The sequence below is a fragment of the Ruditapes philippinarum genome, unplaced genomic scaffold, assembly GCF_026571515.1.
Source record: "Ruditapes philippinarum isolate M1 unplaced genomic scaffold, ASM2657151v2 ctg2269_1_1_1_1, whole genome shotgun sequence".
NCBI classification, from domain to species: domain Eukaryota; kingdom Metazoa; phylum Mollusca; class Bivalvia; order Venerida; family Veneridae; genus Ruditapes; species Ruditapes philippinarum.
Genome location: NW_026860580.1, coordinates 29,139 through 43,096, shown reverse-complemented (window position 1 = coordinate 43,096; position 13,958 = coordinate 29,139). Strand labels below are relative to the sequence as shown.

Sequence of the window (13,958 nt, the reverse complement as noted above, 5' to 3'; positions counted from 1 at the left end):
CTTCAATAGTATTATGATGCAGTTTTGATTATATATACCTTGATGTTTTTTCAGTATATTATTATAAAAATAATTTATCAAACAAATTCGATTAAAAGCGAAGTTATAGTTTGTTCTCCGCTTAAATTTAGTACTCTTCATTATTCATTTACAGAAGTAATTTAAAGAAATGGATATATAATTGATTAATGGAGTTTTGTCAGTGTATGTAATGTATCACATTGTATGTATTAAATATCCCATTGCTCAGTATTGTATTGATTTGTTTTTTCTTTATGTGTAATTGTAAAATATGTGACCTATAATTATATTTAAAAATGCTTGTAATAACGATGTACCTATGTGTGTACAAGTTATGAAATAAACTCTGTTCTGTTCTGTTCTGATGATCACTTCTGGTTGATTAATGAATGTGACCGGACGCGGCTAATACTATGTGATGATATCGGCTCCGATGATAATTGTATTGATTCATCCTTTTCAAGATTTTTAGTGGATAAGGGAAGTAACTCGTGTGGTAATAAATTAATAGGCATGTGCAAAGCTATCTCTCTGAAATAGCAGACGGTCGCTTAGGTGGTTCGGGAATGATATAAGAATACATGTAATTGTTTTAGCTTGATTGAGTATTTACTATTGTGTGGAAAAAGATTTTCATATATGTATTTTTAATGAAGTTACAACCATGCTGCTTTTGATTTTGACATTTTGAGTAATTCATGACACATAAATGGATTCAAAGTATAAAATTATGAGTAATATGAAAGGTAGCCATGATGATAAAGAATTATTTTGTTCTAGATTAATAGCAAAACTGCCTGTTTTTGAATGATACATTACTGAAATGTGATGTAAATAATACAAACATTATAAATATTACGGTGAATTTGTTCACAAGTGTTGTGAGCATCCTCTTTTTTAAAACATGGCTGAACATTTCCAAACCGAAATTGATGTCTCTTATATATTTGTGAAAACTCATCTGATATCATACAGAAGCATGATTATCTTGTATATTTGAGCCACGTCATGACAAAACCAACATTATGGGTTTGCGACCTGCATGGATCCAGACCAGCCCGCGCATCCGCGCAGTCTGATCAGGATCCATGCTGTTCGCAAACCCATAATGTTGGTTTTGTCATGACACGGCTCATTTATCTTTTTACGATTATATATTTTCTTAAGGCAACAAATTACCTGGTTTGAGGTCAAAACATCTAAAATCTTAATCGTTCTTAGTAAAGTTTCCACCTTATCGAACGATATGAATTATTGATTTGGAAGTTAATTTTTAATTTGTACCTCAGGAAACTCAGTGACATGGGCATTCCTGGTATCATGCGGCACGCCTATATAGCGATACTCCTTATGAACTTAGTTCTGCGAGGTAAGGACTTTCTTTGTTTATTATGATAAGTTTGAGTGCAGTTTTGTTTAATAATTAATTAATTGTTTAATAATTTCGAAAATACAAAAAACAAAGATTAAAGCCTGTTGCAACGATGTAAGTAAAGTAGTCGCTTTTAATTATTGACATGATTAACAAACTTTAACCAGAATAACCATGTTGATTCATGATTGTAAAACTTGATTATTTCAATGTTTAGCTCTGAGCAATATTTGATGGTCAGAACAATCTACGCCATAATCTCAAGCTCTAGAAAGATTCTTTTTAACATACTTGATTAATTAATTAAAGAAAAATAGATTATGCTTCAATAAGTTCAGAGTTGCATCAAAACTTTATTTAACGCACTACCTCTCAAGCTCGTTACTGTAGTTATGTAATAATCATACAGGTCAAGTTTAATTTGTTACTTTTTCAATTCTATAATTTTAGTAGGATATTTTTGGGAAGTGTCAATGACATATACCGTTCAACAAAGAATTATATACGCTAGAAATATTCTTCTTATTTCATCAATTATTGAGTAACTGTTTACAGTGTTTACTTTTTCAATTTCAGGAGGGAGCGTAACTGGTAAGTTATTTCATAAATCGAACGTCTGATTTTTTTAAAAATTTAAACAATAGCTCATTATGCCCTAGTTTTATTTTATTTTATTTCTCAAAAGGTTTTTTTCTTGTGTCCTAATATAATTTCCTAAAAGTTTTACTCACTGGACAATTCCCTGAGCCTTCGCTTTTTTCTGTTGGTTTTTTGGCAGTTATTCAATTATAGTGATTTAGTATTAAGTATGTAAATCAAAATAATACTTTACTACTTATATGAGAAATTATTTCACATCAAGCTCTCATTTTACAGGTAAAATTATCTAACACGTTTAATGAAACTCATGTTTGCCCTTTCGAAATAATAAACTTTTTGTTTGTATTCGAGGCATAATTTGCCTTTACGGAACATGTTGAAAAAGATATAATGCATCAATAAATGAGACGCGTCATGACAAAACCAACATAATGGGTTTGCGACGAGCATGGATCCAGCTCAGCCTGCGCGTCCGCGCAGTCTGATCAGAATCCATGCTGTTCGCTATCAGTTTCTCTAGTTGTTATAGGGTTGGTAAGCAAACAACATGGATCTTGAACAGACTGCGCGGATGCTGGTTGTAAACCCATTATGTTGGTTTTGTCATGAGACGGCTCAAATTATTTCTTGTTTATATAACTTGCATAGTGTGATTGTAAAATTTGTCTCTGTCTCAATAAACTACATTGTGAAGTGAAAATATACATTTTTAATATTGATTTTATATACATAAATAGAAAAAACTACTTAAAACAGGATAAGTTAATTAACTAATTTAAAGACACACATACGACAATCAAAGCAGTTAAGACGATGATTATCGAATAAAAAAAAAACAGAAAAAAAAACTCTCACAAGGGCTTTCATATTTCTTTCTACATTTATCACTCACTCCCAGAAAATATGGTAAAATATTATATTGGTGAAACTAAATTTTAGATGGTCCGGACATGATCTCATAGAATAAAGGATGTATGATACACTTTATTATTTATACTGAACACAAACAAATACCATTTCCCTTTTTCCAAAAAAAAAAAACATGTTCACTGTCTCTTATGACGAAGTGTATAGTATAGTCTCAATAAATCAGAGCCTAAAGCATTTTTTATTTTGCCGTTTGGGGCTTTCTTTTTGTTATTTTTTACAAAAATAAGGCCACAAATTTCACTGGAAATGTTGTTCTGATAAAAATTCTCCCTTTCTAAAAGATTTTACTTACTGTGTGGCAGTTGCATTTATCTTCATCTGAGTGAAAATCTGGAAATAAAATGATCCCTCGGAAGCATTAAAAAAAGCAAAATTGCAAACGCGGTTTGATTGAGCCTGTACATGAAGGATAATAAAAATGTGAAACATCCCTCACAACCCCAAGCACCTGCTTGAGCGGTAATCAATTATCAACACTTTAAAGTGCCGGACCCCAATGATCCTAAAGGACCATGGATGAATATTACAGCACTTTTTTCTTAAAAACGGATTACTGTTTCAGCCGGTAGTATGCAACGGAGCAGAAGTCCTATTATTCACAACAACTCATTTAACAACGTTTTATATATAGAATTGGTTTCTCATCCATTAACTTTAAAGAGTTTATTATTTTAATTTGCACAATTAATCTAAAACTAATCTAACGTTTATGTGCATCTGTTTAAAGTAAAGCAATGACTCTGTGGACTGTGTATGGGGAAATTCCAAAGCAACATCATGATTGATTGAAAACGGGCAAATTTGTTTTGCAGCAAAACAACCTTATTACATACATATAAAATAATTTTCCCACATCTGGGTGAACAAATACCGCCTAACAATAATATACAGAAACAACAACAACAATTGCATACTTATCTAAGTTAATGAAGGAACAGCATAATCTGTCAAATATTATTTTAAAATTGATACAAAACAACATTTTAAAATTAGTATTGACTATTGGTAACCCTTGAGAAAACACATTGAGGAGGATGAAAACGGGAGGTGGTGGTAAAATTATAGCAGAGCAGATGTAGCGTGTTTTTCCCTTCTAAAAGTTTTTCCAGAAAGGCTGATGCCGTTAATTGATTGGTTGTTAGAGAGCACGTGACGTTAAGGGTGCTCTCAGATTGGCCAATGCCAAATTCATAAATTAACCAACATTAAGTGTCGGTTTGATTTACTAGATTAACCTACATTAAAAGTCAGTTTGATTTACTGAATGTTCAACAATGACATCAAATATTTTATCTATCTATAAATACATTTATTTCTAAATACTTTTTTTGTTTGCATTTCAGATATTTGTCAAACTGCCACTGCTGACATTGTTTTCATTGTTGATTCGTCAGGATCCGTTGGAAGTAGCGGTTATGATGACGAGATTGATTTCATTAAAGCCATCGTTAATGAGTTAGTAATTGACCCAAACGAAGTCCGAATGGGCCTCATTGATTATTCGACCAGTGTTCACACCAGCCTTGGATTCAACTTGAATGATCCGAATTTCGATACAAATGCCGAAGTTATAGCTAAGCTTAATTCTTTACCGTAAGTTTTCCCTGTTGGTTCTTAAAAATAACATATTTGTATAAATATACATTTAAATTACACATTAAAAAACGATTTATCAACTTTTGACTGATTTGCATTTTGTCAAGTCATTGCAGGCATAGACCAATAAGCAGTACGCGGTAATTAAGCTCGATACGTTCCTAAATATGTATGGTAGGATAAAAGGCTACAGCTGTAAGGGACATGTGGGTCAAATTTAAGTCAAAGACTGAACTTTCTCAGCAACCAAGATATCAGTCATTATTGTTATTACTTTATATAGTGTGGCACATTTAATCGTTTATGTATATTTTAATTATTTATTTTAATTAATGGTACTTCAAGATACTGAGATAACATCCTGAATATTGATAGCCTATAGATCTTTTTACGACGCGGTCCGTTGCTATAAGAAATCGACCGGAAGTAGTATTTCCCCGCACTTGCGCAAACTGCGCAGGGCAAAAAATCCATAATCTAACATGAAATATAGAAGAAGTTCCTAGACAATTCCGAGTAAGTTTAAGGTAAAAGGTAGAAAATTATATAAAATAGCTTTAAACAAAGATAGAAAAGATTCCTTTATAGCTTTGTTGCAAAGATTGCCATAAAAAGGCATGGAAAAGGAAATTGCTTAAGAATTCCCCCTTACGGTGGTCCCGCTTACGGTCACGGATCTGACATTCAGATTTTTTTTAAGAAAATGTGGAATTATATCTTTTTTTCAAATGGGAGTCAACTAAATTGTTGTTGAAATAGTTCATAAAAAATATAAAAGAAATTTTATAACATTTGAATTTGAGGTTAATTAGCATTCTGAAAATAGTCAGAACAGACCCGATGATAGTGCATTTTTATTGTTCAGGTTTTCACCTGATTCTATCCTTTATTTGACTGTGATGCAAAACAGATAATTTTTAAGTCCGTTTTTTAATAATTATTTTTTTTTAATCTTTAAGGAAAGTGAATTTACATTCATTTTATCTGGTTCCTCATAACACATGTTAATATTTATAAATGCAAGTCACACTATTGGTCACTTCACAAATCAATAAACATTGATGAGATCGGTATATATAAAAGTTACTTAAATTACGATTTTCATAATTGTACGAGATTAGATATGTCATGGTTTTAAAACGTCCCGGTTGAATGATATTTATACAATGTCTACCTGGAAACAAACAACCACGGTCGCGTGTCAATCTGTTTGACACTTACCGCCTTGCAAATCTAAAGGAAGTGTACAATACACATTGTGTAATATTATGAAATACAGGGATAATAAAATTTAATAATTAACACCCTCTTGTTTCAATTTAAATAACGGATGAAAAAGTCGTCTAATGATACATTAAACAGAGGTTTTTTTTTGTATGCGCCTTTTGACCATTGGATTATTAGTCCTGCATATTTATTATATCTGTTATAAATATCGATTGAAGTACTTACCGCTTTTAGTCATCCCAAAATTACTGTTTTCTGGTTGATATAACATGGAATCACGACTATTAAAGCCTTAAAGTATCATACACTGTTGAGCTTTTGCCCTGCACAGAATGCGCACGCGCGTAATGCAACCTTGGTTGCTATGGAAGAATCGTATTGTAAAAAGGTCTATATTTAAATGAAATGATATTTAAGTTATCTAAAAGTGAATAACAATTAATTAAAACTAATAATTTGGATACTGTTACATCTTATTGAGATACAAAATGTATACATATTTCCATACTTATCAATACGTCCCATATAAATTTTATAAATTGTAAGAATAACAGGGAATAATATTATAAATTTTCCAAACTTGAAAGGAGATGTACACAGGTGTTTCATCTAATAAGACAAATGTTCCGCGTCATGACAAAACCAACATATTGGTTTGCGACCAGCATGAATCCAGACCAGCCTGCGCATCCGCGCAGTCTGATCAGGATCTATGCTGTTCGCTCACAAACCCTATAACAAGTAGAGAAACTGATAGCGAACAGCATGGATCCTGATCATAATGCGCGGATGCGCAGGCTGGTCTGAATCCATGCTGGTCGCAAATCCATCATGTTGGTTTTGTCATGACGCGGCTCATATCTCAATAATATTCCGCGAGGCTTTATAAATTTTAACATTGTACTTTTGAATACATATCTTAATTCAAGTGCAAATTAAATTTAAAAAAAAAGTATAAGCAACCCTGTTTATAACACACAAACTTCGTGAGATATTGGATCAGTTACTTTTACAAAAATTAGCAAACATTATATTACAAGAGGTTTTGAAACAATCCTTTTAAGATGTTTGTATGCTTACTTCTCAACCATTTGATAGTTGGCCACTTTCTTTTGCTCTGACCGGTCAAATGGGATACTCTACTATCGGCAGTTCATAAAACCCATCACTTTCGCCCTCTGCCTTGTTTCGTCGGAGCATGCTCTTTAAGGCAATTTGTACTTTTGTTTTGTTCATAATATTTCTCCTAGGGAAAGTTTGTGACGACAATCTGTTTGTCGTCCGTTGATAAAAGACCAAACTTCACAAGAATGATATTAAGGTGGCCCTAGGAAAAATTTATATAGATGGAATTAATAGAGGAGTGAGCTAACATAGACTTTAAACATGAATTTTTTTAAAATTCCTTCCACAGACATTATTATGCCCATAGTCAGATTTTTTTTGCATTTATCATCACCCTGTGGTCCTCTACAAAAGTATCATGTCTGTTGTTTAATACTATTATGTTGACACTTTTGTGTCCTTGTTGTTTATTCGTCTACGGTAAGTATCTTCTCTTTCCGCCTAGTTTTGTTTCATTTCAATCCCCCCACGACCTTCTCGCCCCTTTCTCCAACAACACTTTACGTTTGATTAATTAATCGTCTGTTTAATTTCATTGTCTGTTTCTAATATTTCCTATTATATGTTATTATAGTTATCACCTCGTCATAGCTTTGCCTTGTGCCCTGTCCTGGTTTTATTTGGGTCCTGCCGGGATCCTTGCCTGTGGTCATGTATTGCTGGGTCGTGTAGTGGCTGCGTTCATTGAACAGTTCTACAATAATTCGTATATTTCAATTACAAAGTTTACAGTTCGACACAATGCTGTTCTCTTTTCATAACATGTGACGGACCAAGTGGGTGACTCTATGATGGACAGTTCTTCAAACACATTAAAACTGAATTGCCTTACTTAAGCTTCTGTCTTGCTTCGCCGAACCGTGTAGGTGATATACTTGTCGTTTCGTCATTCTTTAAGACAATCAGTATATATCTGTTCATATGAGTTTTCTTTCTACATGTTTCTACATGACCATATTGGCGAAGTACTTACTAAGCCACAACAACTGTGGCCGGGATTTAATGTATTTACAAAATATTGGGATTAAGATTGAAGTTTGGTACACCATTTACCAGTTTAAACTTCAGACCGTTCCAAGGCAGCGCCTCCTATTTTTCTTAAATGTTTTTGTTATTGATTGAAATATCCTAATTGTAGTAACACATTTGGGGTCCCTTCTTGTTTTCTCGTCAACTGTGAGTATCCCCGCTCACCAAAACGTTTACGTTTTCCTGTCCAAACTTTTTTTCTCTGCCCTCCCGAACCTCCCCCTACAAACTTAATGGTCTTTTATAATAACCTCAAAAATACCTTTACTGAATTATTCATAATAACGCCCCATCCTCGCTTTGACTTTGTACTCTGTCCTGGTTTATTAGGTGCCCTGATTGGCTCCATACCGGTGGATCTGAGTTGGTGGATTTTTTTATGCGTTCATTGAAAGCCGGCCTTCCTTGTTGATCTTCATTTTCATAATTTACGTGGTCCTGATAAATGGAGTTACAGTTTTTGTTAAATTGAAACAATAGAAGGTCTTGAATGAATTTCAGTTGCTCTTATATTTTACAATGTAAACATATGCGTGCACAGATATTGTATAAATAGAAAATTAAGAACATCGTTTGTTTCTATGTTTTCGACAATCATGCCAACGCCCACCATTTCCAGGGAAATTGAGGGAGTTAGACTTTTTGATTTACCAATACCTTAGAATATGTCACCTTGCGGAGACAACCGATAGGTAAAATAACTACTCAAAGAACGGATACAGCAAGATGGTAGTATCTGCAGCTATATCTTTTTCCAAACAAAACTATCCCATCGGTTCTAGCGTGCCAAAGTGTACTAAAGAAAATAATCTGCTCTTTTCATTGATAACTCCCGACAAGCAAAGTAACGACTGAATGGATCATACCTTGATACTAATCACAGTGAAGTAGTTAATTTTATTAATCATATTCCAGTTACTCAGGTGGCAGCACAAGAACTGATCTTGCCATACAAGCAGCTAAAAATATGTTTAGTGGACCAGGAAATAGACCAGATGTACCTGATGTTTTGTTCACATTAACAGACGGAGAGACAAACGATGGTGGACAAGACCTTCTAGATGATCGGGTTGACGAACTGAAAGCAATGTTTCCAGATTTAACAGTACTGTATTATATTATGTCTTTGTGAAGATATTTAACGACAGACTTTTTAATTGATTTTTTTGCACTGATTTTAATTATAATATAAACACAAACTTTACAATTCTCACACAGTAAATGTATAGTTTTATACGTTTTTATCATGTAAGTTTTTTATATTTTAAGATGCTTTTATGTCACCTATGTCTAAAATTTGTTAAAACTGAAATGCTCTGCTCTTTTTAATTTAGTCAATTGCAGTTGGAGTTAAAGATTTTGATATATACGAGCTGAATTATATAGCATCTGATCGGTCTTTGATCTTCACTGTTGATAATTTCGACGACCTTGATACTATACTTGATTTAGTGTTACAAGAAATTTGCAGTAAGTCATTTTAATTCAATTTTTCTCGTGTAAACTAGTGATATAGTGCAAACAATGCACATTCATATGATATGATGAAAGAAAAAGATTCTTTTATTAATAATGTTCGCGTTGAAAGAAAAGGTAAGTTTCGTTTATAAATATGTTAAGCAATGATAATTGCATTTTACTACTATATAAAAGTTTTTTTTTTTTTAAATAAATATGTTCCACAATGATAAGTGCTATCTTGCCAGGCGTGAGAATTGTTTTTTACACAGAAAGTTTTAGGAAACAAGATTTTGAAGAATGAGTTTTATAATTTTAAATACTATTTATTTCGTTACATACATATGAATATATAAACAAATCACGCTGCAGTTTAGCAACAAGATTTAGAAGGATGTCAATGACTTTTGTACAAACGTAAGATACAGTATAACAGTAACAATATAATATATATTATAATTATTAATTACGGAGAAACATTTAAAAACAACAGCAAACTAACTAACAACACCTATCTTGTTTAAAGAAAAAAAACGTTGACATAACATTACAAGTTATGAGTGTTTCATTTTAAAATAATTAGAGAAAATATCATATTTCTGCCAAATATAAAATGAAATACTATTTGAGCCCTCATGAAAAAACCAACATAATGGGTTTGCGACCAGCATGGATCCAGACCAGCCTGCGCATTCGCACAGTCTGATCAGGACCCATGCTGTTCGTTTACAAACTCTATAACAAGTAGAGAAACTGATAGCGAACAGCATGGATCCTGATTAGACTACGCGGATGCGCAGGCTGGTCTGGATCCATGCTGGTCGCAAACCCATAATGTTGGTTTTGTCATGACACGGCTCATTTAAAATTATTCGTTTATAAACTGGAAGTAATCAGAATGGAAAGGAAAGTAGAAGTAAAGATAGAAAAAATGTTGTTTTCTTATGTCCTCCATTAGCATGTTGTATAATATAGTTTGAAAATGTGAATGAAAGATTTGTTTATATACACGCGTATTATAAAATCATAAGTATGTTCGTATATTTTTTTGCAAATTACTGGCTGATATGAACACAATTGTAAACAGTCAGCATGTTGACAAAATATCAGTCTTTTTATTTGAAATAAGGTTAGTTAACAATGATGTTGAATAACAAATGAAAATAAGCTTTGGTGATAGAAAGTGTACTATTATGCATTAACCTGCTAAACATATTAAAAAGATACTTGTCTATCATGCTTGTTTTAATGTTCATTATCATATTTGTGGCATCAAGAGGAAAGTTTGTCCTTCAATAGTACGCTTGACTGACTCTGGAAAAGGCTAGTCACAAACGGTTTCAGTTGTTAGATTGGAAATTCATTTTATTATTCTTTAAATTAAACATAGTGACTTTGAAACAAACCACTGACCTTGAACTAAAGTAATTTACTTTTATTTACAGCACCACCGCCACCTGGTAATACATTAACCATTATACTTTAACACTTGAAATGACTTGTAATGCTTAATTTCAATATCATCATGTTTCAAATCCGTCTTTCGACGTCTTGTCTGTGAAATGCATGCTGCATGACTTCTGATCTTCTTTTCAATTTGTTTAGGCCAAACGCATTCTTTAACTTGGGGATCATGTGTCGCTTTTCATGCACGAACATAATTTAAATGTTAAAGTCTGTTAGAGCCTCAGTGAGGGGGTGTCATTGGTAGTTTGCAGTGACAGTTACCACTACCGTCCGTGAACAGGCTAAATCACACTGAGCCTTCGTTTTGGTTGTTTTATGCGACTCATTTCTCTATATCACAGTCTCTATTGTTTTGTCGTACTTTCTTTCATTATAATAATATAAAACACATGTATTTTTAAGTAGCACTTCCTTTCAATATTATTATATCAATTATATAAAACACATGTCTTTTTATGACGCGCCAGCTTTCAAAATATAAGTATCTAACAAATTACTTGTTATATCATGCTTGCGTTCATTATAATTATATTTTTAACAAATAACTTGTTTCGAGTGTTTGACATGCAGTGCTTGCTTTCAATATAATTATATTTGACACATGACATGTCATGTCGAATTTGCTTTCATTGTAGCTATATTAACGCATGACTTATTTCTTACTTGCATTTCATATAATTTCGTGACTTGTAAGGTCTTGATTGCTATCAATATAATTATGATAATCACATGACCTTTCGTGATTGGTTTCATAAGTTTGCAGTAAACACATGGCTTGCTATGTCGTTTTTGCTTCCAGTATAATTATATAAAACATATGACTTTTTATATGTTATAATTCGCTTGCTTCAATAAATATTAAACTTTATCTATTCCTTGACATTTTTAAAGAATCATTATTTGTTATATAATAACATGTAGCATACACTTTGGAAGTGGATAGCCAACTCCAAAATGTCAGATGTCCGTTAGTGATAGCGTCATTATATTTGACACGGTTTTAATGCGATTGCCTTTATACATTTATAATATTCATTGTGGCAAACCCTTACTTTAAAGGGTATTGTAGACCGATCTTTAACAAAACCAATTGGAAGGGTATATTTGACAAGCCGTATGCTTGCACACTATTATGTACACTATGCGAAGTCGGTACTGATTGGTGTTTAAAGAAGTACCAAAACGTGATTGTTAATTGTACCTTCCAAACTAGCATTGTTTTATTTTTTATTCTTCTTTTTGGACGATCGTTTTGCTTCTTAATTTGCCTTTCCTTATGTTTTTCTACTTGTTCATTATATTAAATATCACTGTAAAGACATTTCAATAGTAAAGCTTCTGATACCTTTATAGCAGAACACATTTTTCAAATTAGATAGACTGAAGAAATTCTTATATTATCTAAAGTATTTGATTGCAATTGATAACGTTTTCATGACCTTTCAGATTTAAACAAAGTCTGCAATCAATGCTCTATTTCTTTCTAATGTGTTATTGCTCAAGGCATATCTTATATCTAGAATGACCGTACCTACAATAACGAGTTATAAACGCTGTTGAAATTGCCACACAGTTGAAAATGTAATACAGTTAATGCTGTTACATTATTTTTCTGTAACAGACCCCTTCAATTTTCTCATTTAACTTGTTTTTCATTGATGACAAGCGATTATTAGATTTCCTTAGTTTTCATGCAAATTATGGCAAATTATAACTTTTTACACACATTTTATCAGTTTTACATATAATGCATATATAACCTCACACTTTTACCGCATTATTTTATTTACAAGCCTTTCCCTTGCTTTCGTTCCTTTTTATTGCTATGAAACAAAGGTGAGACGTAGAGTTATTGACAAAAACTCATTAAATTTAAAAGATTACAAAATAATAGATTATGCCTAATATTTTGCAGTAAGAAATGTAGAGACGACGGGTTCAGTTCATTTTAACAACAAAATTGAATTTAACCGGAAATAATAAAAAATATTAAGTTATTTTCAGAGTAATGATCGAAATTAAGAGTCATTAATTTCTATAAAAAGATACAACAACAACTTGTAACCAACTTAGAAGAAACTTTTTACTGATTGTTTCCTACATACAAATTATTTGACTTGTTATTTCAATCATTAGAGGTATGCGTTGGTGAAAACTGCACTACAACTGATCAGTGTAAAGATGATAATGCTGTGTGCGATCAAGCAGAAGGGATTTGTTTATGCGCGCATGGTTTCATCCTTGACCAAAAAGGAAATTGCGTCGATTGCCATTCAAGTATTTTATATTTTTAACATTATAGTCGTATTTTGTAGTTTCTTGTCAAACCAGAACTTTAAAGATCTTGCGAACAATTCTCTGTTACAGAACACTTACATGTGGATTCTTGCGTCATGAATGTTTGCTCGTTAGTATCTTCATTTAAAACAGCGAGATTCATGTACATATATAAACTAGATAATAAGTCAGATACTTCACTATATCCTTCATTCATATATTTGAAATTATCTTTTTTTCACAACATTGTGTTAAAAGTTTTAAGTCGATTTGATTCGTTCACATCTCTATTTGAACATTTTCAATCATGCATTTTATATAACTTACAGTTGACTTTACAACATTTCTCACATCATTCCCGTGTGATGGTATATCGTTCTGTGGTGCAAATCAAGTCTTAATTGGAGATACATGTTGTACGTATAGTGCCAGAGTTTAACTGCGCATGTTCAAAAAAGAGTGTCGAATTGCTATTAAGTTCATTATTTATTAACATTAACAAATGAGCCGCGTCACGACAAAATTTACATAATGGGTTTGCGATCAGCATGGATCCAGACCAGCCCGCGCATCCGCGCAGTCTGATCAGGATACATGCTGTTCGTTATCAGTTTCTTTACTTGTTATAGGGTCTGTAAGCGAACAGCATGGATCCTGATCAGACTGCGCGGATGCGCAGGCTGGTCTGGATCGATGCTGGTCGCAAAGCCATTATGTTGGTTTTGTCATGACACGGCTCAAATCGTGATTACTCATGATCATGCAGCATCAATCTTATCAGAAACTGATAATCTTAGAAAAAAGAAACTTGCCATATTTTATATATGTTTGTTACAGTTCCGTACTTTTTTTTATA

The 13,958-nt window shown here is 32.6% G+C and overlaps 1 protein-coding gene across 3 annotated transcripts in view; it reads left to right on the top strand.

Moving 5' to 3' along the window:
• LOC132712678 (transmembrane cell adhesion receptor mua-3-like) overlaps positions 1 to 13,958 on the top strand; it is a 63,809-nt gene that overhangs the window by 22,911 nt on the left and 26,940 nt on the right. For all 3 annotated transcript variants that reach the window (XM_060695084.1, XM_060695083.1, XM_060695082.1), the window contains exons 2-9: positions 1,311 to 1,390; positions 1,970 to 1,984; positions 4,267 to 4,516; positions 8,816 to 9,005; positions 9,235 to 9,370; positions 10,804 to 10,818; positions 12,962 to 13,102; positions 13,432 to 13,518. In XM_060695084.1, coding sequence (XP_060551067.1) covers positions 1,324 to 1,390; positions 1,970 to 1,984; positions 4,267 to 4,516; positions 8,816 to 9,005; positions 9,235 to 9,370; positions 10,804 to 10,818; positions 12,962 to 13,102; positions 13,432 to 13,518 — 901 coding nt within the window. In that variant the 5' untranslated portion in view covers positions 1,311 to 1,323. The remainder of the gene's footprint in view (positions 1 to 1,310; positions 1,391 to 1,969; positions 1,985 to 4,266; positions 4,517 to 8,815; positions 9,006 to 9,234; positions 9,371 to 10,803; positions 10,819 to 12,961; positions 13,103 to 13,431; positions 13,519 to 13,958) is intronic.